Genomic DNA, 25,623 nt, shown 5'->3' on the forward strand with positions numbered 1-25,623 from the left:
GTGAAAAATGACAGACGAAAAACACTTTCACAAAACAACATCGTTTGTTTTATTCAATGTATCGTATTGGTATTAGCTCCTTCAGTGAAAGAAGTGCTGTTTGAATAGCCGGAGCCACTTTTGTTTCCATTAAGTATACCCATTCATTACTGAGTGTGTTACATTCTTTTACAAAAATGGAACAAGTAAGATTTCCCCCAACTCTATCCATATATTTATATATATATAGTTCTTTAGCACTACAATTTCGTTTTTGCATTCCTTTCCGGTCTGCCATTCTGTCATTGCAATTAGTCTCTGGTCTGGTTTGCAACTAATAACACTTCACCCCCCACACGGTGTGTCTACTTTCTATTGACCTTCTGTTCTCTGTGCTCTGTATTCTTGCTGTATACGAGCATGCTTGCTTTCGGATCGCAATTTTAGATGTTTCTCTTTTGTTTTTCAACTTCTTACAACACATTTTCCACATCTCCTGCATATTGGTTTACATTTCTAAAAGACAACTGTTAAGTTTTTGTTTTGTTTGTTTTACCATCTAATATATTTTTCTGCTTTTTGCTTGGTTTTTCTTTTTTATCTATCGCTAATAACAGCGCATAGAGTTTAGAGCACTTTCAATACATTTGGTTTGCTTGTGTATGCTGTGTGTAAGTGGGTGTGAAAGTGTTTTTTCTTCGTTCTGCTTATTTGTTTGTTGCTGTTTCAATTACATTTAATGTACTATTAATGGCGCGACTTCGCTTTTCTATTTTCCCCACTGTTACCCCACACTAACACTGGCGACAACACGCACCCACACACACACACACACACCCGCAAGTGGGGTTGTGTAAAGGAGATGAAATCGTACGAGTTATTAAAAGTTCAAATCACACATTTCAAAAGCTATGGGCCCTGTATGGCACCAGAGGGCTTGAAATGGTGGGTGTACGTGCGTGTGTGTCGTTGTTTTGGTTCATTGGATGGCTGGTTGGATGGTTGATTATATGGTTAGTTCATCATCACCCCGCTTATCGTAAATGGAAGTAGAACAATCTGACCAAATGCGTTGAGGATTGAGTGATCGCACCGCCTGCCCAGTTACTATGCTCTTTACACACACACACACGCAGGGCATAATGCATGTAATGGGAGTAAATGGAGAATTCGATAGAATATACGTGTGGCCTTCCTAACACTGGTTCAAATACTAGTAGCAGGGTGTATGAAAGGAAGAGGAATAGTATTTACTGGACAGCCTAAGCCTTAATGAGAACTATGGACCTCTTTCTAGTACGATTTATTTAAGTTCATGAGATTACTGGAATTTTATGCTGGTTAGAAGAAAGACACTTAACATTACATTGGTTTTTTTTTTTTGTTTTGGAAAAATGTTTCCATTCCGTATTCCAGCACCGTTCTCCCCACTCCGTGCGGCGTTACCTGGGGGATCTTGGTTTTGTAGAAATCTTTAAACAAATCGCTCTCGCTCAATCAGAACTGAAACTACAAAATGAACGTAAAACTATAAACTAAATACCCTGCCCGGACATTAACTGCCGAACTGTACTACTAAACGTAAAGAAAATGCCCGTATTATTATTGACCCGGAGCCAATGTAAAGGTTCCTCTCTTTTTAACTATCTCTCTCTCTCTCTCTCTCTCTCTCTCTCTAGTGATGCACTAGGCAAAATCATATATATTTTCTTCTCGGTTTACAACCTACGGTACACAAAATTCCTTGCTGTAGCACACGATGCCAGTGAAGTGAAGCGAACCATTAATCCCTTGAAGAAATAATAAATGAAAAAAAACCACGACTGACTGACTATAATTAATCCTCACATGCTCCATCGAGTTTAGTATTCGTTTACTAGTACTGGGCACAACTAAGAAACTTTCCTATGAACACCGATGCAAGCAAGCTTGCTTGCCACACCTACGGCTCGGATGACACGGGATAAATCGTTGTAAAATGCTGTTCGTTACGGGCGCTGATCGTATGATCGGGACTGTCGGAGATAAAATGTACGTAGTCTAACAGCGAATGGATGCAGTCGCTCAATCTCTTACTACACCTCCCCGTGGTGTGTTTCTATTTCTTCTTCGACTATTGACACGATACGCGCTAGGTGGAGGAGACTAGGCTGTTTCTGTTCTTATACGTTTATCCTACCATGTGTCCTACGCAGTTCTAAAAGACCCAACTATGTTCTACGCACTTCCATCTACCCTCCTCTTTATTTCCGCTTTATTATGCAGCGTTTACGCGGCACATACAAACGCACGCAGCTACTCCCGTGGAAATAGAAAACACCGCACAAACGGCACGCCTACATTTCCAACAAAACATGCGGCGCTTAGTTGCGATTGAAACCGCCACCCGATCCAGCGCCACCGCTCAGGTTTTCACGAACGCTAAAAATATAAAACAACGAAACGAATCCTTTATTAATGAGTTCTGAGAAACTGCGAGCGTATACGTAGCATGGGATAACACAATTACGAGCTAAAACAACCCTTCAGTAAAGGGATTCGATCAATGAGCTGTTAGTTGGTTGATTGGCGATGTTCGTTATAACAGTAGCGAGAGGCAAACTTTGTAGAAAGACGAGAGATTTATTGTTAGTATCGTAAGCCAAACAACAAAATCACTAGTCTTCCATACAATGTTTTGCCATTGGCAGAAGAGATGTGTGGGTCACCCGTGCGCATCCTGACCCTGATGGTTGTTAGTTAAGCAATCAAACGATGAAATAGTGTGAGATGGGGTTGTTATAAAGCGATGCTGACAGAAGCTGCCGCGTATCCTCTCCCATTATGCATGTCACAAACACCGACGCAATACGACGATTATTGGAACGGCGTGATTTTGTTGCACCATTCACTAGAGTTATTATTCGTGCATGATCGGTTCTTAAGGCTAAATATTGACGTGTGTGTACGTCGAGAAACTTGAGCAAATATTTACCTTTGCTGTAACATGTACTGCGCGGCTTGAATTTCCTTCGGTGTTCCCGTGATCGTAATGATTCGATCATTCGATCCAGGTAAGGCTTCGTCTATCTGGATGAAAGCGTTTGATTCATTCCGAATGCGACGTATCCGACCGCCTCCCTTGCCAATGATCGCACCAGCCAGCTGTTTGAGTGAATGTAACAAAACTTTAGCAAATAGAAATCTCTGTTTCACCTTCACCATATCCTGCGGCACTTACGTCTTTGGGAATTGTAACCTGCGTTGAGGCTTTGTTATCCATAGCACCGTTGTTACCACCACCAAAGTTTCCCAGGCTGCCGTTGCCGAGATTGCCACCGGCACCCCCCAGATTCAGACTTCCGAGATTACCCAAGGCGAGGCTGTTGCCACCCCCGAAGCTGCCACCCATATTATTTCCATTGATGGGGTTCGCCCACGGGTTGATGTAGTCTCGATCTCTGGCAAAGGGGGGGGAGGGTTGCGAAAGGTACGATTTGAATCATTCTGCACAAATTGCATCGTAGGCACCTAAACTGCACTACCTACCTCATTCCACCGCCGCCACCTCCACCAACACCTGCACCCGCTCCACGGTTGGCACGATCGTTGCCCCGATCGTACCCACGGTTGGAGCGGCCACCTCGATCATCGTACCGATCGCCGCCGCGTCGATCGTATCCGCTACCGGGTGCAGCACCGCCAGCATTACGGCCACCATTACGGAAAGCACCGCTGCCACCACCGCCACCACCACCGATACCGTAGCCACCGTACTCGTCCGCATACATGTCATCGTAGTTGTGCGGATCGTAGTTATGTACCGGGCCCTTTATCGGTGTGCCTTTGATCAGCTTGATGATCTCGTTTAGCGTCTTCAGACATTGTTCCTCGCTGCCTATTACTTGAGCAATGCGGTCTGTACTTTGCGGTGGTATGTTTGAGAAGATCTTCAGCCGACATCCAATTTCCTGCATAACGATAAGAAGAAATGCAATATTTCATTAACTAAAGTGTGACTATCAACTGAAGTTATGGGGAATACACTGGTGTGAGTGAATATAGACAGAGTGTGATCTCTTCAATACTGACTTTATGAAAAGTTAGTAACAGAAGTAAAAATTAAATTATGAAGATTTGCATCCCTAACCTAAGCTGGTATGGGTAAGTTGATTACATTCAGCAACTCACTCCCAGAGATTTAAATCACAAATGAGTCATGAATTGAATTAATTTACAATTAATTAATCAAAAAGTCCAGTAATGCTCTTTGATCCCAATTGCAACTAGAACAATCGCCATTCAACGGAATTCAATTCCATGGAAGGAAAGTCCACGGAGAGGACGACAAAGTGAACATCTGTTCTCATTAGTTCACAACACAGTTTTGGCCCCCTTCTAATCAAGCGAATCAAGACGAGCATTCAAACATTGTTCAACTGTTTAATGATGACACATTTTCCTTCACGGTAATAGAGTTCCATTCGGCATTCAACCCCTTAGGAAAAAGGGACATTCAAGATTCGCACTCTTCGCACTCGCGCGAGTTGTGAAACTTAAGGAGCCTGCACACATGCATGTGCCAAATAATGCGATCCTCCCTACATTCAACACTCTTCCTTCCGGTAACCGGGGTTGGCAGTACCCGGATAGATGGTGCATCGGTATAATTACGGTACGATCCGTACTACGAACCAGCCCTGTCCTTCTGCACGAAGAATTTCCTGCATCAACGGAGACACACGTTGATCGGTTGTAAAGCGCGTTTGCGCGCTACCATCTGCGCAAGCTTGATGCGGCGTAAGACAAACGGGTTCCTGCTAGAGGCACACGAATTATGGTCGAAAACGGAATAAGAACGGAAAGGAAATGCACAGGAAGTAGAAGAATGCGATAAACAGCATATAAAGCTAACGGATGTGGCGTGTACCAAGGAACGGTGAAGAAAATAAGAAGCAAAACGAGCAAACGAAAAACGAAAACCCCCCGAAGCGCAGCTGTACGAGAAATAAATGGTCGACGACGAGAACAAAGAGTAAAAATTGGAGGGAAATGAACGAAATAATAATTATTCGAACCATCTTAGGGGGGTTTTCACACTCGCTTTTAGTTTTAAAACTACGAATCCAAGGATGCCTGGATGCGCGAGACACGTCAGCGTGACTGACATATCAAACACACACAACATGTGCGTAAAATGCACATGTAGGCGAATTGCTTGTGTGTGGATCGCTACGGCACAAATTAATTTACCGGAATTTCTACTACTTTCAGAGTCCCATCATTTTGCCATATGCCGAACGCACATATGCGCACATTCTTCAAGAAAAACGACATTATTTACACCGTACACGCACAGGGCAAAGCTGACTTAATTGACAAGCAAGAAGAAAACCGATGCGGGAAAGAGAACCGAGTTGATATGGTTGCAGTGTGTGTGTGTGTGTGTGTACAGGGAAGGCCAAGCCAAAAAAGGAAGGACAAAAAAGAAATTACACTTCACGCAACAGGGGACGTCGACGACGACGGAACACACTAAATTACGATCCTCGACAATGTGACGATGACGGAGAGACCGAACGATGGCAGATGTGTACGGCAGCGGTGTAAAAGGATACCGCGTGAATGTTACATACGCATACAGAAACAAGTCCACAGAAGAAAAGGAAAAAAGGAAGTCTACACACACACACGAAAAAAAAAATCCATTTCAATGGTTGCTCCAAAAAAGACAGCTGGCAACATTAACGAGGATAGGTTCGGTTCGGTACATGTTCAGAGAAAAAAAAAAGGTATCTTCGCTGTCGCACTCAGCAGGGCCTACTTTTGCTTTTCCAATAATGCTCTCTCTCTCTCTCTCTTTTTTTTTTAGTGGAGACCAAGTTGGGGCACATCCTTATGTTTCACTTCCTTCGATGATGTATTCACACACACACGCAGCGCGCACAGAGAAGAGGACGAACAACCCAGACGGCAGCGAATGAATCATCTAAAATACAGCAGTAATACGATTTTAAATGTAATTGAACTGTCATCAACCAATCGTTCTGTAATTTGTGTGTACACACCACACCATTATTTCAGCCACGAAACACAGGAAACGCCGCCGCTGAATAATCGAACCAATTTTTACAAACCCCCGAGAGCATCATTACAAGTGCGCGAATATATATCGGTTGGTCTGTGCGTGGGGTGGGGAGAAATGATATACACACAGCCGGAAACACACCACTAAGGATTCGTACGTATTCGGGTTTATAATACACATTTTATCGATTTGACGTGTATCTTCTTGCTGTGTGTTTTGCCCCCCAGGCAAACAAACGTCATGGTGGTGTACAACACTGCACACCACTGTATGTGCCCCCGATGGATGTTGTTGGAAGGAACAAGCTAATACAAATCCTTGTCTGATCCATCTTTCGGGCATGGCAGGGTTTAGAAAGCAGTTCGAACAATTTGCCAACTGTGACATTTAAGGATATAAGCTTACCGCCATCGTTTGGGGTTGTTGCTGCTGCTGCTATTACTATTCCCCATATACGGTGGTATAGGCCTCAAGGAACGGTTGATGCCTGTAGCAGCAGATCCGCTTCTAAGCGCTCCTCCGTATTCTCCCGGCAGCTCAACGAAGCACCACCTACGGAGGGTGGCCGCTGCTGGCTCTCCAAAGAGGAACATCATTTTCTTGCTCTCAACCGAGACAAATTGAAATATTTCTTTGTTCGATACCCGCAACAGGAAGTACCGAAAACAAAGCACCATCTCTGGGTCACCCAGTGGTACACCGGGAGTACGGATGCAGGTGGATGTTGGAAGGTCGGAAGAATTCGGGAAGCGCGCGCGCACATACACACATACACACTCGTATAACACCTTGCTTAGTTTATATAGAGTAACAGAACTCAAATTTCGATAAAGACATCAGAGCAACTGGAAAGGAGTAAACTTTCTCCACTCAAAGCTGCACCAACCGCGGGCTATTACGTTTTTTTTTTTTTAACACAACCCTAATGCTTTCTTCCTAACTGAGAATGTCCGTGATGCTTTTATTAATCACCACAGGCACAATTACATCCAGCAATTGGTGGCGATGCCGCGGTCACTTTAGCTCTGCACCAATAATTCCGCCCCAAATTCTACTGGGCAAGCAAAAGTTTATGGTCCGATCGGAAGCAGAGTTTAAAATGATGCCGGCCAAATACCGTCGTTGTTCCTCGAACGGCAACTGTTCGATGCCAACTGAATGACGAGAAACGTGTCCATTGAGCAGAAAGCTGTTGCGCATGCCTTAACCTCTCCCGGTTACTATCATCTTCCTTCTTTCGCTTCCTCTCCCCACCAGGGGTTTCCTTTCTTGCACATCCGTGTTTTTAAGGGAATGCAGTGTGTGTCCTTTTTCCCTTTTTTTTTCCCCCCGCGCATCGACTGTTCTCGTCAGGCTCTCCTCGATACAGCTGCCAACGCACCGGAACGTATCTATCGTACAAAAAGCGCTCTTCTTATGCTCGCTGGCGCTGTTCTGGGTGAAAGATCGCCGACTGCTCTACGCTCACACGGCTCTCACGGCGCGCGCTCTCGAGGCGGATTTTCGTACACGTGCACGCATACAGAGGCAGGCACGTGACAGCATACATCATATCGAATGAGAGATGATGCTTTTTACCTTTCCATACTCAGAAGATCCTTTTGTTTCTTCTGCGTGTTCTTCTTTGGTTGTGTAAAAGCCCCGCTAAAGACCTCGCCGGTCCCTCGTTCCCCCCTGCCATCCCTCTGACAATCGAAACCATGAGAACGAACCGAACAACTGCCGTGTGTTGCTGTGGCGGCTCGCCATCGTCTCGTCAAAAAACCTACCACTACTTCTTCTTCTTCTTCTTTGTCAGAATCGTCCACCTTTACGGGGATTTTCTTACTGCTGGAACCCACCAGGGCCCGTGTACCGGCGGTAACCTTAGAATACAAATCCTCATTTGCCCATTACCTGGTGTGGCTGGTGCAGCTGGCACACCCCGTAACTTCTTCCTTCTTTTGCTTTGTGTTGGCTGTGCTTGCCCGGATGGACGACGTTTTTGGGTTCCTTTTCTACAATCAATCAATAGGCGACCTCGCTCGCTTGCAAGGCCCCGTCCCTATGTGGGTACGTTTCAACTAGCACCTGCCCTGCTGCTGCAGCAGCATACCCAACAAACTGTGTTTCCATATGGCAGCAACGAGTGAATACAAAGAGGTCCTGCTGCCCTTAGGTTGTGTGCACCCGATGTGTATCGTTGGCCTATGCCTATGAATGTCACTCAAGTTATGCTGCACATACAAAAATGTTCAAAGTTACAGATTTTTCCAGATGTTCCATTGTTACACATCGTAATAGAAATATCCCTGTACTTTAAAAGCAAATAAACTTCTTCTTTGACGCGCTATTGTCCTTTATATTAACTTGATGTTGCATATCCTAGGTTATGATCCTTTTCTGCAAACCTAACCAAATACTATTAATGGTAAACTAACTGTCTATCCGGCCACATGCATTCACCCCATATTAAATCCATATGACAACCATTTCCTCGCTCACTCTCTCTCTCTCTGCTGCACAACATAATAAAACCACAAAAGACAAAGGACATACGACGGACGGACAGTGTGTGTGTCGCCTGAAAACTTTACCATAATTACCCTACATTTCAGAACCCACCGTCGTCGTCCTACTCCTCCTCCTCCTCCTCAGCCCACGACGCGTAATTCGCCGACGAGAGTCTCGCCGGTCACCGAAAAAAGAACGTCACACAGCCACAGCAAAACGGAAGCGAAATGTGCAATGCTCTCATTACAAACCCCCAGTGGTTAGGAGTCATAATTATTTCCATGAAAACGTTCAAAATAGTTACCACAGCAGCATGCATCGGGTATGGGGGTAGAAATGCACCAAAGGAGGTCATAGCGTCATCACTGGTGCCGCCTTCTGGTAACCGTGGTTAACCAGCGTGCAACCACCGTCCCCGGGAACGATCTCCTTATTTGCGTGCCCCCCCGTAAGGATATCGGGCGCGGTTGGGTTTGTGTGCCGTACGTGGTGTGTGCGTGGCCGCACTACTACATGTTAGCAGTAGTGCCGATCACACACACCACACATCCGTGTGTGCCACCGTCATGGTTCTGTGCGTATCTTAATAACGATTTGCTTTTGTCATCTGCTTCTTGCCCGCCCCGTGCGTCGCCTGACGAGCGCCACTAACAATCATATGCCAGGCAGGCAGGCAGGCAGACAAGCAGCAAAGCGCCACTGCTGTTTGCTGCCAGTTTTCTAGCCATATAGCATAACGCAGCTAACCAACACACATACTGGCTGGCGCCGTTAAATGCTCTAACTGCAGACAGAAATAGCCTCCCCATCCATCCTGCTTCCTTTTGCAGCTCCCGCTCGCAAATAGTCGCACCGGTCCCCGACAAACTGTCGATCATTCTCGGGTCGCACTCTGCAAAACGAACCGTTTTTCATTCGCACTGGGTCTTTTTGCCCGGTTAAAATCTTACTGTGGCACCTCGGTGTCGCGCGCAAAACACAACCTCACGGCACTCGCCTCGAACAGCACACGGGTGCGCCGATGATGATGAGACGGGGATGATGATTGGCTGACTCTAGTAGCAGCATTTCCGAAAACCTGGTAGATATATGCTCCACAATTGGTACCCGACCACTGGCAGTTATGCTCCGCCGTGTCCGCTATCTGTGTGAGGGCTCTTTTTACCCCTTTTACTGTCGACGTTTTGGCGCAATGTAGCACAGATGAGATGCCAGGCAGGCACAGTAAAGGCAATGAGAATTCGATGCACAAAGCCTTTAGCCAGTTACCGTTGCATCTCTACCATTGCCGCTATTCTTCAACTCACTTCTCCACACACATTGACGTCATATTGGCATGGAAATTGGCTTCACGCGCAACTAGCGCCCCTACTATTTGCTCGTTTTGCCAAACACGGCCACGGAATGCTAGAGTCCGATTCCCTTGTTCATTCTTCCCCCAAAAAAAAAGGGGTGTCAGTAAGAAACAATTTTAAAGCAACGAGCCCGAAAAAGGGACCAAAAATGCAGGAGATCGCTGCCAAGAATGCAAAACACACCAGGACAGGACAGCAAACATTCCGTGGCACTTAAACTGTTGACTCAGAGAAGGTTCATAATTTATCCACTGTTTGATGATGAAATATTCAGGACCTGCGCGACATGTACAAGAGTTTTGCTTTTTTTTTTTTTGGTTTCTCACAGCGCCGCACTACCGAACACTTTGTATATGCGTTAGTAGGTCGTTGTGGAATTGTCTGCCATTCTATGACCGTGCGTTACTTACATCCTTTATCTCCTTGATTTTGCTGCCACCGCGACCGATGACGCATCCGGCCAGACTTAGATGGATCAGTATTCTCAGCTCGTACTCATTATCTCCAGCCTATGATCCGGGTGATCGATAAATAGGGGTGCCAAAACGAGAAGAAATAAAGATGGAATTAATACGTTGAATTAAAACAGAAAACGAAAACGCGTAAAATGTTATTCTCGTACTTAATTATTAATAGCTTAAACATTTCTACTACTAACAACAATTAATACAGACATTTTAAAAGCATTCATTACATTCACACACTTCGTAGCAAAATGAGAGTGTAGAGAGCGTTGCCATTACAAACAAAAGGGTTTCAAAATGGAGTTTCATGATCATTCATTTTATTGAAATCTCACAAAGAGCGACACACAGATATCGTATGACTAAATATTCATTGCCTTTTATTGTATTGGCTTTTTCACTAGAGCGCAAAAACCACCAACAACCGAACCGGTGTATTGCGCTTTAAAAAAAAAGGACTCGTGACAACTTGGTGCTTATGCGCCATGATAATCCACAGCATTCTGTATTCAAACACGAAAGGCACAGCGCGTTTTTAACAAACGGGCAACAAACAAATGCAAAGGACATACGGTTTACTACAAATACATCCAGCAGCACGAACCAAATGGCGGTAAATACAGGGTACGTGCGTCCCGTCTACTACTACGTACAGACAATCTGACGCCGTGCACTTTATGAAAATTTAAACTTGTAATTACGACAAACACGCGATTCCAATTGTTCCACACCGCTATGACTGTGGTTTTAGCAGTAAGGGGGTATGAGACAGTTGGATTTAAGGAACGGATGAAGAAGAGGGGGAAAAAACCACCTCCCTGGCACGAGAATACTATTCCCAACCATCAACACAGCCCGATGATGTTGGGTTGGTGGTGCACAAAAAAAAAGCAGGGCCAATACACACGCTAACTTTAGTGAACTGTATTTTGGGCCTCAGTCTATGCTATCGTTGTTCTTAAGAAATGAAAATAGTGCACAACAAAGAACACGACCAATTTGCTTCATTATGTGTGTTTCATTGAGTGTGAAGTGTACATTACGTTCATTGCACACGAAGGAATTGATTATTTTATTTAAGCTCATTTTAAGCAGTTGCAGTAGGTTACTTAAAAAATATCACCAAAATCATTATTTTTTGTTGTACAGCGACGATTAAATCAATACTAATTCACCTAAAATCAAGCAGTTAAGCAATAAATGTTAGAGAACCATCTACAAAAGTAGTACCGAACACTTACCCGATCAAGATGCTTCATCACGTCCTTCACGACCTTCGTCACCGTCTCCATATCGCCACCAATAGTAAGAACACTGTAAATACATCGACCGAGAGAGATAAATGTGATGTGACACACATTGATTAGCAAATCAGCGGACAGATCACCGCATCGATCGGTTGGTTACGGCGGTGTACGGAATGGTTTTGCCTCAGCAAACGTGTAGTATACAACAACAATAGACGTTACGTTTAGAGAGTTTTGCACACAAAACAAACAAAAAAGTCATATTAGTGTCCGTTACGTGAAAATAATAAACAAATGATCCTGGGCCCTTTGCAGTAGCCACAGCTACAGAGACATACGCATTGGATTGCAACATTTGATTATGGTATGGGGGGGGGGGGGGGGGGGTGGTTGGTGCGCAACACGATTTTTTTTAAACAATATAAAAGCATCGAGAAAAAGGGTGGGTGGTTTTGTTTGCCTGTGACATTATTACGCACACGATTCATTTCAATCGATTTCCACCAACTAAACAATTGTGCTTGAATTCAAAGAAACAATGTACTTTAAAAGCTCGTGTATATGCCGTACTGGTAGCGGCACATATAGCACACCACGGGAAGATGTTTGGAGGATGTTTTAATCGCTACGTCAACCAAGCCACCATAATTAAAAACCCCGCTCTTAGTGGTTAGTGATCTTAGCATTTAATCAGTGGCTTGTTTCTTTATTATTAATTAAGTGAATCTGTGTTTATAAGGAGTTTGAGAAAGGATAATCATAAACTATGGACTGGTTCTAGTAAAATTTGCCTTTAAAGTGTTTGTTTCAAGTGTATGCAGGTGTTAGTCTGTGTGGGATAAATGGAACACGTCGATTAGCAGATAATCTAAGTAATTTAATATACACCTAATCAACAAGCCCTCTACTTTGAGTGGGCCAAGAGCAATAAAAAGAACAAGCTTAATTTGTATTGTACAATCGTTTAAAGAGAGAGAAGAAATACTAATGCAACTGTGGTACAAAGAGTAGTAGACAAAACAATGCACATCTCATAACAAGGGGATGAGAAGCAAAACAGAGAGAGGATATGGAGTGGGTACCCAAGGATCTCGACTTCCAGTACCAGTGATTGTTGTACAGGATTACAGACAAAACGAAAGTAGTACAGAGACACACACAAAAAATGGGGGTGGTGGGGACAGAAACAGAAACAACACAAAACAAAACAAAATACGAGAACACACGCACGAGATGTTGCAGCAGCACAGTATAAATAAGGTGTTTTTTCTTTTTTTTTTTTTGTAAAAAGAAGGAATGAGTTTTGTTTAGAGCACTATGGGCAACACAACGCAAAGGACTGATACAGGTCGTGAATGGAAATCGTGAAACCAAGAATCAAATCTCGAATGCCTTAATGCATTCCGTTCCATTGCACGATAATCGATATGGGAAAACCTTCTAGTGGGTGAACAGAAGGGGGCGAGGGGGGTGGGGGTGGGGGGTTCGGTGGGTGACACTTAGTCCAAAGGGTACGAAGGGATTGGAAGCGGGGGGGTACTTTGTCACTTCACGTAACAAGGGGGTGATTTTCCTACGAGCGTTGATGGTAAATCTTTCCAAACACGTAGAAGTACAAACAGATTAACAAATGTGGATATTAGATACTGGGCGAGGGAGACTTGGGAGGCAACACACACACATACACGCTAGATCGCTTCTCTACCATTCCATAATCGAAATGACATAGAAATGTTATCTTACAACGAGAGACACTTAATCAAGAGCATATCTACACTTTATGGAAACCGCAAATGCACCTTCGAAGTTAAGCACTGCATCAATCGGACACAGGCGAAAGGGTCAAATGTTTTTTTTTTGTTTTTCAAATAATTGCAATTACAGGCAGTTGAGTTGATATCTTACAGGCATTGTACTTAACACAGTGTACTTAAGAAGTGATATACAGACAGCATCTTTAAAACATATCGAATATACTTTGATAATATATTCTACAATCCTTGATAAAAAATAAATGAAGTTACAACAATTCCATCTCATTCCCCTTGGGTATACCTTCTCATCGAATGGTTTGTATGATAGTTTTTAACCAAAAATGGCCTTTTTCCGAGCTTTCCGGTGTGTATATCTCCTCTTAAGACGACAGGTGTAGGGGCAGGTGCCTTTATGCCTAATTATAATCCATCCGACCAGATGGACCAGTTTCCAACCATTGCACGGTTTATGTGTACAAAAGATACAAGGAACTAATGCTTTTTCCGTTATCAACAGCTGTTCGTACAATTAATTTGTTCTGACCGCACATGAAACAAAAAAACCATCAACTGCATGTGTGCGGGGAGAGGAGGGCGCATACATTCGATGCGTACGTCCTACTTTACGCGCAACCTGTCCCCCCGGAAGTAGCAGTGCTTTGTGTTCGAAGATGCACAGAGTTATTATTTTGTGTTGAAAGTTTCGATAGTTTATCAAACGCCAAAAAAAAAAAAGATGCAAACATTTCATCGCCAAATGTACCGTTGTTGTATGATGATAAGTTTGTAAACAGGTGGATGATGATAGAGTGGCGTGAAATGCACATTTACAAACGATTTTTTTTTTGCAAAAACAAGAAAATTAACAAAGGGATCACATGTTGGAGATAACAACAACACTCGCTTGCGCTTTCGCGGGTATAATATATGGAATAGCAAATAGATATGTCTGTGGAATCATGTTCTTTTGGGGTTGTTGTTCGGGATAGTTATTGTAATATTGTTTTGGTTTCTGTTGCTTAGAGAATATATAAAGAGAAAAATAAAAGAAAGAGGTTTTTACCGTTCGGGGCCAGTACAGTCGCCTACATTCACTTGGGCTTGATACTGCGCATTGGGGGGATGATGTGCGCACAAAGGACACGCAGCCGCACAGAAGAACATTGTGTGTTTGGTGGTGTGGATTTTTTTGTTTGTTTGTTTGTTTGTTCGATTTAGGTGACACAGGGTGACCACATACACACGACACACACGAGAGAGACACGAGTATGTTGAGTCGTATAGGTATATGCATATGATTGCACGATTGGGTGTTTTGGCCAATACACATCACACACGTTTTTGGTTTGATTCGAGTATTTGTTGGGTTTGTTTGTTTTTTTTTTGTTTTCAAACGATGTTGGAAATTGCGGTGCGCCGTTTTATAAAATACACATGTCCACAGCGACACATGTGCACATAGAACCACCATTGGAAAAGAGAGAAAGAGAGAGAGAGAGAAAGAGAGAGAGAGAAGAGAGAGAGTAGAAATTTATATTATTTTCCAGAAGAGTTGATCCGAGTTACGTCAGGCACGGACGGATGGACGAGTGAGCACGGGCGCACGGGCGGGCACAATCAGACGAGTAGGCAGGCGCGGGCGCAGGTGGTGAGCGATCATCACAGGGCCAGGGCATATGGAAGTGACACAATAGGGTCGTTTTATGGTGGCGTTTTCGATGATGGTAGCAGTAGCAGTGGCAATAGGTAGGTAGTGGTGGTAGTAGGAACAGTAATAATAGCGATAATATATATATATTTGGTTGTGGTATAGCGATGGTGCAGATTTCCCGTAACAAATCCAGAGTGAAGTTGAGTCCAACAGACGGCGGATGTTGACGGATTTTTTTTTTTTTTTTGTTATCAAGATCGTAGAATGGAGTAGGTTAGACCGACCGGTTGGTTTCCATACATTGTTCCATATTCAAACCATGGTTACAGAGTCAGATATGGTGGTATCATGGGTTCATCAATTAAATGACCAGGTAGTCAGCCAGATGGGTGGTGGTGGTGGTGGTGGTAGGCGAGCAAGTGGGTTAAGTACATTGGAGTAGAAACGATCGCACACAGGTTGATCAGTTCGAATCGAATTTTCCAACATCAGAATGAGTTTCGATTTGGAGATCATCACCAGAGTTGGGCCGGCACAGATTTTGGGCACAGACACGTCAGAGACCAGGACCCGGTGGTGGTAGGTGATGGTGGTAGTTATAATGTTGGCAAGGCAGTCGGGCACAGGCAGGTCAGTAAGTCAGTTGAACCGTAACGTTAAAGATGATATACATAGGTGGTGGCGGAACCGATGGGTTAGAAGGAATGTTGCCGAGTGTCACCCAGAAGCGAATAATATTATGCACCATCATTCACAGGGCGTCCCACAGCAAGACAGGATCATGTACACAAGGCGTATTACGACGCGATTGTTCGATGTGCGCCGGATGATCGTTGTTGTCGAACGGTACCCCCCGGTGGTAACCGAAAAAAGATATGTGTTTGTGTGGGGTTTTTTTTTTGTGTAATGTGCACAAAGGATATTTCACCAGGAGACAGACGTCATCGTCAGTACATCAATTTCGGGTTTCCGGACATCACCACACACACACACAGGTTCAGAGTTCACAGGATATGTGTTTGTTTTAGAGCGATTCAATTGGTTAATCAGCGCGCGTTCAAGTGAGTTGCATTTTTCCGAGTTACGGGTAGTGGTAGTAGGGCCAGTGTGGTATTTGGTGGTGGTGGTGGTAATAGCAGTAGATGAACATGAGTAATCATTTTTTTTTAATTCAATTACGATACCAACAGTTTAACACACCCGAGAATCGATAGATTACACGGAATACATATGAGAATGGGGGGAGAGGAAAAAGAAGAAAAAATCATATTTAGATACAGGCTTAACGCTGGCAACCGGCTATTTTCATTATTTTTAACATCAATAAAGGACAAAACTCAGAACAATGCCGAACGAGACAAACTAATAATGGTATAACGGTTGGAACCAAATTTTATATTGTTTCCAAAAGACGATTGATGTAACCAAACTTTACTCGACCTAAACGAGGAACGCTTCGAAAGGAAAGGTGATCTTACCACCACAAATAGATTGAAGAGACCCTTCTTCTTGCAACCTTGTGGTAAGATATGCTGGATAACAAAGAAGTAGTATACCTCGGTTAGTAAGTAATGTGTATATATCATCTACAGTGAGGATTTAGGCTATCTTATACAAAACGACTTTCCAAGAAGTCTTCCTTATCTCCTGTTAATATAGTTTAATATTAGAACCATCTAGCGCGATACAATTATCGGTAAAATTGAAACATTGTATCATCATTTCGTTCCGTCCCATATGAGAAATAACGATTAGATACGAAAATATCTTATTTGCTTTACTATTACATTACATTCTGCAGCCGACAAAAAAAAACCCCGATCGAGATGAGAGTAAGATTTGGTTAACTAATAGTCGTGCCGATGTCGAAAGCATTGTACAAGAAATAATAAAAAAAAACGAAGTTTAACAAGTTAACAAAACTTAACAAATTAGATATGCATTAGTTTTTTTCTGATCGTTACACAAGGGCAACGTAATCGCACCATTAACCATACCTCTGTCCGTAACTTTTGGATATTATGGCCTCCTTTTCCGATGATTGCTCCAGCCATCTTCACACCATTAGATGTATGTAGATCGGAAAGCGGATATAAAAATATAAGAAAAGAATTAGTTTCATCATTATTATCCTAGCAGAGCGATTGTTTTGAAATGTTTTAATTGGGTTTTCCTTACCTTGCTCGGAATCAACAGCCGAACCTCCTGATCTTCGGACCGCATTCGCTTCACCGACGACTTTGTACTGGAATCGGACGAATCCTCCGCTTGAGCATTATTTTTTGCATTCTGCTCATCGTTGGAACCATCCAGTTCTGCTGACACTTGTTCCTCATTCGCACCATCGCTGGCATCCTCGTTTCCACGCTTCATGTTATTGCTTAAATAGATGGAAGAGAGAGAGAGAAAAAAAGACACAACTTCAATTGCACTGACCTCGCTCATTATGCATTACCGCAATTAAACGTAAATCTTTTTCAACGCCTCAAGACGATGTAATAAAATTCACAGTCACAGCTTAGACCACAAGTTTGTCCGCACCGAGTGTGGGATGATAACAAACTTTAAAATTTAAAATAGGTTTCACAATGAAAATAGACGCCCTACCATCATCATCGTCACCGTCACCAATCGCGACAACTGTTGGTTCAAATTGTGTGTAGGCCACTTGTGGATTACATCAGGACAATCACTATTAGACATCAGCTTATAAGGAAACATGATCTACTACGCTTTCAAACTTGTTTTGTAGCTAAATGTCTCTTAAGCTAGAGTACACCTTCTGTGACCACCTTTGTAATCTGATTTATCTTCTTTGTTTTAAATATAAATACAAAATCGGTACAGCAAATAAAGTACATTAGAATTATCATCTCACAGTGAAGACAGTTGAAGTTGCAAAAAAGTTGTACCTCATTCATAACGCCCGCCTGACGACTGTGTCAATTGGCAGTTGTATTGCAGATCAAAAACGATCGTACGATTTGGTTTAGTATAAAGAGATTCTAATCTCTAAAAAAAATTATCACTTCCACCACACTAACTATACACTTTACAACAAGGAGTACACTGTGCAATACACCATACAATACTAGCTTATTTGTTCACTAAGACTTAAAATGGTGGACTAACACAGAACCCCTTCGGTTCCAGAAGGGATCAGAGCCGAAGAACCATTTAGATGCACCGGAAATGTAGGACTGACCATGGTTGTACAAATGGACTCATATTTATTGATAAAATTTTCTGGACCCACCGAAGATATTGCTGCAGGCGACGGCCATCAAGAACCCTATGCTACACCAACAATGTTCCTGCGTTTAACGGAGGGGAAGTTCGTTCACCATTTACTAGCTAGAACTATCAATTGAAGGGACATATTTACTAGCTAGACATCACCGCTCGCTGGCCACATCATTGGTACACGTAACTATCTATCTATTTTCACTTCCTCACCCGCTCATCCTCCCCTCTCTCTCTGGCCGTCGGCCCCCATTTACACAGGACACAGTTGACGGGGGCAGAAGAGTTTAAGGATACTACTGCCACGGTTTGGCCCCTGCTTGGACGGAACTTAATCATTACACATGCCACGAAACTATTACCACATAGTGGAGCCGGCACACACAGCACCACACCGCACACCACAGACAACTTCGAAACTGGTAATTTATTTTCCTTTTTTTTTCCACTACCACCATCGACAGCTAATAGGCGACGATAGCGGCTATATAGCAGTGGGAATATTATTTTTCAATACCAATGCTCACGACATCAGCAATAAATAGGACACAAAGCAAACACCACACATGCTGCGCTCTCCCCACATAATCCACCACACCCCCCCGGGGGAGTTTAGTTAATGTTTGAACATTTTATCAATACAATTTTTCTCTACCAAACCATTTCCAAGCCCAAGTGCAAATACACTTACAATGAATTTGTGCAAAATTTTGCACGATTTGGATTGTCTTGAAGCGTTTTAAACGATCGCACAAATGTTGTACCGCTCCACACAAATTCAATGAGGATGCCGCCTGCCGAAACTTCCGCACTTTCCGTTTTAACACGATCGAGAGAGTGATCGCTCGCACCACTTGACCCACTGAAACAGACTGTAAACCTCCATCGTCTGTACGCGTTCGCGTCACTTATTCGCGGTTCCCCACATACTCCGGGCGACAGACAGAATAAACAAAACAACCAAACAAGATCGTAAAAGACCGCTGCCCACACCGAGCACGGGTGGTGATCAACATGCTCTACACCACCACGCACCACCGGACCGATACGGGGGCGAAACGAAGGAGCGCCAGGAAAGCGCAACAGCCAGTGGGATCCGCGGTGTGGGCCTTCGCATACTTTTCACCTCTGCGGGATCACAAATTCCAACAGGTACAGGTGTAGGTCGTCGCAGCAGCCGCTTACGCAGCACTTTTCCAACAACGGTTACGATTTGGATGGATCCGCGGGCCACAGCTGATGGCTGCCTCAACAACGGTATGAATGGTGGTCGACCACAACAGGGTCGCTCGCTGCCAGCCACCTTTGCTGTGTACCACGCACCGCACCGTAGTACTAAGAGACACGATGAATAATTATAATGATCGTTGTTCCCGCGTCCAAAGTGAGCACACAGCAGCCTCGCTACTCGGAAGAATGTTGATCTCCTTCGGTAAACGAGCTTAGCTGTTAGGATTCAAATTGAGAGCACTTTTAGATTCTTTTTGAATCCATTGGGTGTTTGGTTACATAATTCCAAGACGGTGACCAAACTACAGCAGTAGAGGTGCAAACATGTTGATAATTACCAAAACGTTGCCTATCGTTGGATTTTTAATACCCATAGAATCTATTTTAAAAACAACATGAACTTATTTTTGTTAAAAGATAGTAACGTCAAAGTTTATCAAACAATCTACAACTGTGAAAATAAATCATTTATAAGAATCTTTAACGAAGAGTCATTCGAATCACGAGTCGACTCTCAAAAGACGAAAGTATTTTAGAAAAAAATCATCCACATTAATGTATTACTTTCAGGACCCTGATGTTGCAAAATTCGCCCTAACAATAATACATACACGTATATAATTTTTGTTTTATCTCATTACGAAACATTTCTAATTCTATTAGAAACAGAACAAAGAATTATACCAACAACGAGGAGGATATAAAAATAGGCAATATTAAAACAAAGAAATCAATAAGGGGGGTATGGTCAATTTTGCAACCTGGTAATGCACTGAAAAATGCATTACCAGCTGCAAAGTTTCATCGTTGTTAGCGATGCAAATCGTGGGTGAATAATACATTGCCATATAGTCAAACCGGAAATTCGCCACATGCTTTTGCCACCTAACGCGAAAGCACATGGAAAGACATTGAAGAAAATAGATTTAGACAAGAACACAAGGTACATCGTCTATTCTAAGTAAAAATGTTTAATGAGCGAAAGTTTCATAGCACCAGAACGACAGATGTGTGAAGACACACGTGTTCCCTTTGAAGTAATTTCTTATGCGGACGGAAAAGCGGAACAAAAGCTAATTATTAAACTCGAAATTAAGCTTCTTGATTGATACGTAAGTAAAGATATGTACTCAGAAGCTAAGAAATACGAAGATCTGCCCTCAAAAAATTATACAAAAAGAGTTTCCCATTCAAGAGTACGTAAAAAATACACAACACAACAAATAACTAATTTACATGCCTTTCCTTCAGAGCGCTTTAATACCCAATGGCACATTTCGTCAAAAAACATCGGAATCGAAGAGCTTAAAAATTTTGTAAAATAGGATAATCAAAGTTAGTACTTGCCGTACCCGATTTTTAGGTTTTCAATCAATGTCCTAATGGAGGACATTGGAAGTTGAAAAAGTGTTTTTTTGTCGAAAAACTTGCCAGTATTTACCCTATAAAACAAAACGAAACAAAACAAAATCAAATTTAATAACAAAATGAGTTTTTAAATTCGTCCTAGCGAGCTGTTTAAAGAATATCTGTTGAAAATTTCAAGTCAATCACAATTCAAAGTCATTCATGAAATAAAATTTACTCTTTGGACAGTCACACTTCGTTATTGGACGAGGTATTGATTTGATATTTTTACCAGATATTCCTTAAACAGTAAGTTTTGACAAAATATATTTTTTCCCCCAAACATGCTGGCTGTATATCTCTCCACTTGAAGACCTAAAGGCCATCAGAAAGAGAGGAGTGGGTGTACTACGGTCCAATCGGTTGCAAATGATAAAAATCATTTGAAAAACTTGATTGTAGATCGAACATTTTGTAATTCTGTGAAATTATGTAATAATCATGATTTAATATTCGTCAATTGCTTTATGTCGTACGTTGCACCCTCTCTAGCACAGGCGGGCAGCGATGTAGCACAATTAGGCTAATATCTGCTCTTTCAAAGTGATTTGCATCGATAAAGCAAAAGCAATACACTATCTTTCCCCGGTTTTCCTTGCACAGTACATAGCTGCGGACATCAATCGAAGACAAATGATAGAATATCTTCCCCTCTGCTCCTCTTCCTGTTTATTACAATAATGAACTCCAAGTCTGGCTGGACTGACCAACTCCGATGGCCACTTTTCGTCTCTTCCCGACATTAGGTTCTAATACATAAGAAGAAAGTTACCGTCCTGCCTGGTTCCGTCCAACTGCATAGCACCCTCCTCAGCTCCCTTGTCACTACTAAGTCATCAGCAGCCTCAAAACACCTGCGCCACCACGCCACGCCAATTCCCTTTCCCCCTACGCGTAATGGTGCGTTCGACAAAACCCGATTGCAAGAGGAGCCTTTTCTCTCGCTGGTGTGTATTATGTATGTAATAGCAAAATTGATGGGCCCGTGCCGCCAGCCTGTCCGAGTCGCAACAGTCTTTGGGCAGCAAAAGCGCCACCACATGCACACGGGGGAAGGGTAGTTATCTTTTTTTTTTACACTACCACGCCGCCGGCTGAAATGTTTGATATTTCTCCTCCAATGTCAAAACAAATCGGTTTCCATGGTGGCGGCGACGACGACGACGACGACAAATGCTTTTGCCGCAGCAGCTTGCCGTAATTTTACCACCCAACACCCACCAGCAGATAGGAGGTGGAACCGAACGATATGTTGTTCTCCGTTGTATGACGGTTGCATGCGTTCCTGCCTCATACCATATTGTGCCTGTAGCCAGTTATCTCCGTATTTTTTTCCGGTTGTGGACACATTAGCGGTGCGCTTGGACAGGAGAACCAACAAAAAAAAATGTGTTCCATACGCGAACACAATTGTTGCTACCTCTCTTTCTATGGTCTTCCCCATTCCTGCGCTTCCACATGTAACTGTCATGTAGGACTGAACCCATTACACGGGCCCGTGCATACATTCTCACTTTTTAATCGGGCTATCGATTTGTATCAGGGGCTGAAGCATTTAATCTTGTCACCGCTAAAAGCCGAATTCATTCATCTATGCGATGATCTGCAAGACGATCTTCACACTTGATGCGTTCAAAGTTAAATTTCCTCTCAGAAATAAAACAAGCGATTACGGGGTGGAATTCATTGATGTATCCTACACAAACATACTTCGTGTGTAACTATTGTAGAGTAGCGGTTATGTACTAGAGAATTTCTAAAGTACGTTTTTTTACATGTATGACTTTATAATGGGTTCGTTTTCAAAAGCCTTTCCTTTTTTATCTTCTTACCTGGCGTTGCCTATTAATTATTCTATGCAGATTGAAAAATATGCTATAAATCCAAAACTAACATAACAACCTTCAGAGGAAACTTATTTAGATGACGATTGTAAGGTAAATGTAGCTGACTGGGGACATTCTTACTGTCTCTCGGTCAAAGAGAAATTAATCTTGATTTGCACAGTTGAGAAACCTGAAAGTAACTAACCCATACATTTATAAATAAACAATAAACTAAAAACTCCGCCTGATTGGCAATAAACTTTGCCTGGGCTGAAAATGCTTCAAAGTCCTATCGGGCAGAACCTCAACTCAATGCCACCCAAAACAAAAATGTATTTTCCGCCAAGTGTTAGTCTAAGTAGATTAATGAAATTATTGGTGTTGTTTCTTTGATTGAGCTTTACTATTAAAAGCTATGTTCATCGCTTCTACATTCTTAACCTTTCGAATAGTAATGTTCCACTCGAATATTTAGTCGCTCGATCTGGGAGATTCCCTGTTGGTCAGATAAGGCTGTTTGAAAAACTCTTTCAACTAACAAAAGCTATATTGCCCTGGTACTTCTTCACTGTTTGGCCGAGTGTAACAACTTCCAGCGCGAACGCAAAGATCACTTTGGCTGTGATCTTCATCTTTAGAATCTACTACCCTTTGCAGTGACCAACGTTTGTCTTATATTTCGCAATTTGACCCTTCTCCAGATGGAAAAAGACGGACGGATAAGGAAAGTTGCAAAACTTCTCCATTCTGGTGTAAGACTTTTGAAGTGATAGCTGGCTGATAGCTACAAATCACGAAACGGTGCTAGGTCATCCCTTAGAGAACTAGCATGAAACATGGCTGGATGTTGTACATTTTTATAATGCATACGTTAAAATATATTAATGTGTGCGTTCCTATATTGAAGCTGTCCAATTCTCTACGTACAGTTAAAAAACTATCACCACTACCGTCAACCAAAAACGATTTGATAGCAAACACATAGGAAATTCGTCGCCGCTCGATCGCAATCGACAGCCCCGGGGGCCACTTTCTTCTTATCTGACGTTCTTTTAAAACAAACGAACGAAAATAAACGCGTTCCACAATTCAACATCGGTTCGTCTAATTCATTTGCTAAAAGGAAAAAAGAAGAGAGAACCAATAAAACCATAAACAGATCAAGTGTGTTTCTCCATACGAATTTTTCGCTTCTTACCGGAGAAAAAATCGATTCGTAAGTTCCTGTCCGCTATGTCCCGCTCTTTGTGGTGCTCGATGATTGACTCGTATGTTTTATTTTATTTTTTTTTTTGCTCATGTCATCTCTGTTGCGCTTACGTTACGCACCGATATTCTGCGGAAGTCGACCATAAAAACTCACTAGTGGAGTCACTGTTTCGACACGCATCTTTGCACACATTTTGTGATGTGTTCATGTTTTTTTTTCCTTTTCGGAACACAGGTCAAAATTTTGACACGCATTTCTGTTCGTTCGCCGAGCTGTTTCTCCAATTAACGCGCGTAGCAGAAATTCTTCCGTTCGATGCTCAACACCAAGCGGAATAAAACACAGACACAACTTTCATGAGCGATTTGGTGGCAAGACAGCGACGACGACGACGACGACGACGACGGCGACACCGTAAATATTTGATCATCATTTACATATCGACCAACAGTGGAACTGGAGGATGGGGTGCAGGGGCGTGCGTGGTCATATTTTTACCAAACGGCAAAATTTGACCCACTAAAAAGTGAAAAAACAAACACTCATCACCCGTAGGCTGGAGTACGCTCGGTACCGTTATAAGCCGGGTGACGAACGCATCTTGGCGACCGATACACTCGCAAGCCCCTTTTTCGCTATCATTAGTGAAGTATTCGCACATACTAAACCGTCTCCACGGTTATCTCAACGCATGATGCTGTTCCTCCTCAAAAACCATACCGCGGTCCAAATTATCTACCACGGAACATTACATAATCTCGGGAGCATTATAGTTTGGGAAAGAGGAACCAAGCAACCCAAAATTTGCGATGGGTGAAGTTTCTACCCCATACGTCGAAATCATCCAAGTCAGCCAAGAATCGTAAATGCCGTTCGTTCCCGGTGCAGACGTGCGTCGCATGTAGAAAACAGCCGCGCACATTTCGCAATTTTTCGCCATTCGACTGGCTTCCACCGCGAGAAAGCACCAGCAAAACATGTCCGGAAGTAAAACTTTCTCCTGGTAGGAGAAATAAAGAATAACCTCTCCTGCCACGGGCAACACACGCGTTGCATAACGTGGACAAATTCGATCAACCTGCTCCGATTCCGACCTCGACCATTTCTGTTCATCCGGCCCCAGACCTTGACGGTCCGTTTGAATGGAACATTCCACGTTCGCTCTCTAGGCTTAAGAAACCGGTTCCCGGTGACCTTCATGTGCACGTTTTCCTTGGCGCTGCGAAAGGATATATTGCTGCGGCGCCACTACAGTAAATGGTTCTTTACTCCTCCTCCTTTCCCTCGCTTGTTCCGCCGCGTTCCAAGCCGTGCACAACCCGGTAGACACATTCACACACACTCTGTCACACTCCTTCCCGGTCCCGGTAGGAGAACGTTTTCAGCTTATCACATGCAGGTGACGCGCGATGGCCAGTGTGCATATTCCAATTTGCTCATGAATTTCCACTTACCCTTTGTCGATGGGAAATGCACCGAAGATTACAACGCGGTTTTGTTTATGGCAGTAACTTTTGTAGAAATAACACTTTCCCGCAAAGCTTGGCGTGGCTTGCAAACACAATGAACTGCCTTCTATTTCGAGGAAGAAAATGGAGCAAGTACAGCAGCGCAGTCGATACCACCTTCAGCAGATGTGCTGTGAGTTGACGTCACTTCAGCACTGCGCTTTGGTACTGCTGAAAGACAGAGGTAGG

The 25,623-nt window shown here is 43.1% G+C and overlaps 1 protein-coding gene across 1 annotated transcript; it reads right to left on the reverse strand.

Moving 5' to 3' along the window:
• Positions 1-66: 66 nt before the first annotated feature.
• Positions 67-25,498, reverse strand: LOC128300170 (heterogeneous nuclear ribonucleoprotein K). Its single transcript, XM_053036142.1, has 10 exons — positions 25,381-25,498; positions 17,189-17,390; positions 17,008-17,064; positions 14,423-14,466; positions 11,600-11,672; positions 10,305-10,403; positions 3,508-3,929; positions 3,200-3,419; positions 2,954-3,123; positions 67-2,400 (listed from the first exon to the last, which is right to left on the reverse strand). Exons 2-10 carry the CDS (start codon positions 17,381-17,383, stop codon positions 2,343-2,345), a joined length of 1,338 nt encoding a protein of 445 aa, XP_052892102.1. The 5' UTR covers positions 17,384-17,390; positions 25,381-25,498; the 3' UTR covers positions 67-2,342.
• Between the last annotated feature and the right edge of the window lie 125 nt (positions 25,499-25,623).

This window comes from Anopheles moucheti, chromosome 3 (genome assembly GCF_943734755.1).
Source record: "Anopheles moucheti chromosome 3, idAnoMoucSN_F20_07, whole genome shotgun sequence".
Taxonomy (NCBI): Eukaryota; Metazoa; Arthropoda; class Insecta; order Diptera; family Culicidae; genus Anopheles; species Anopheles moucheti.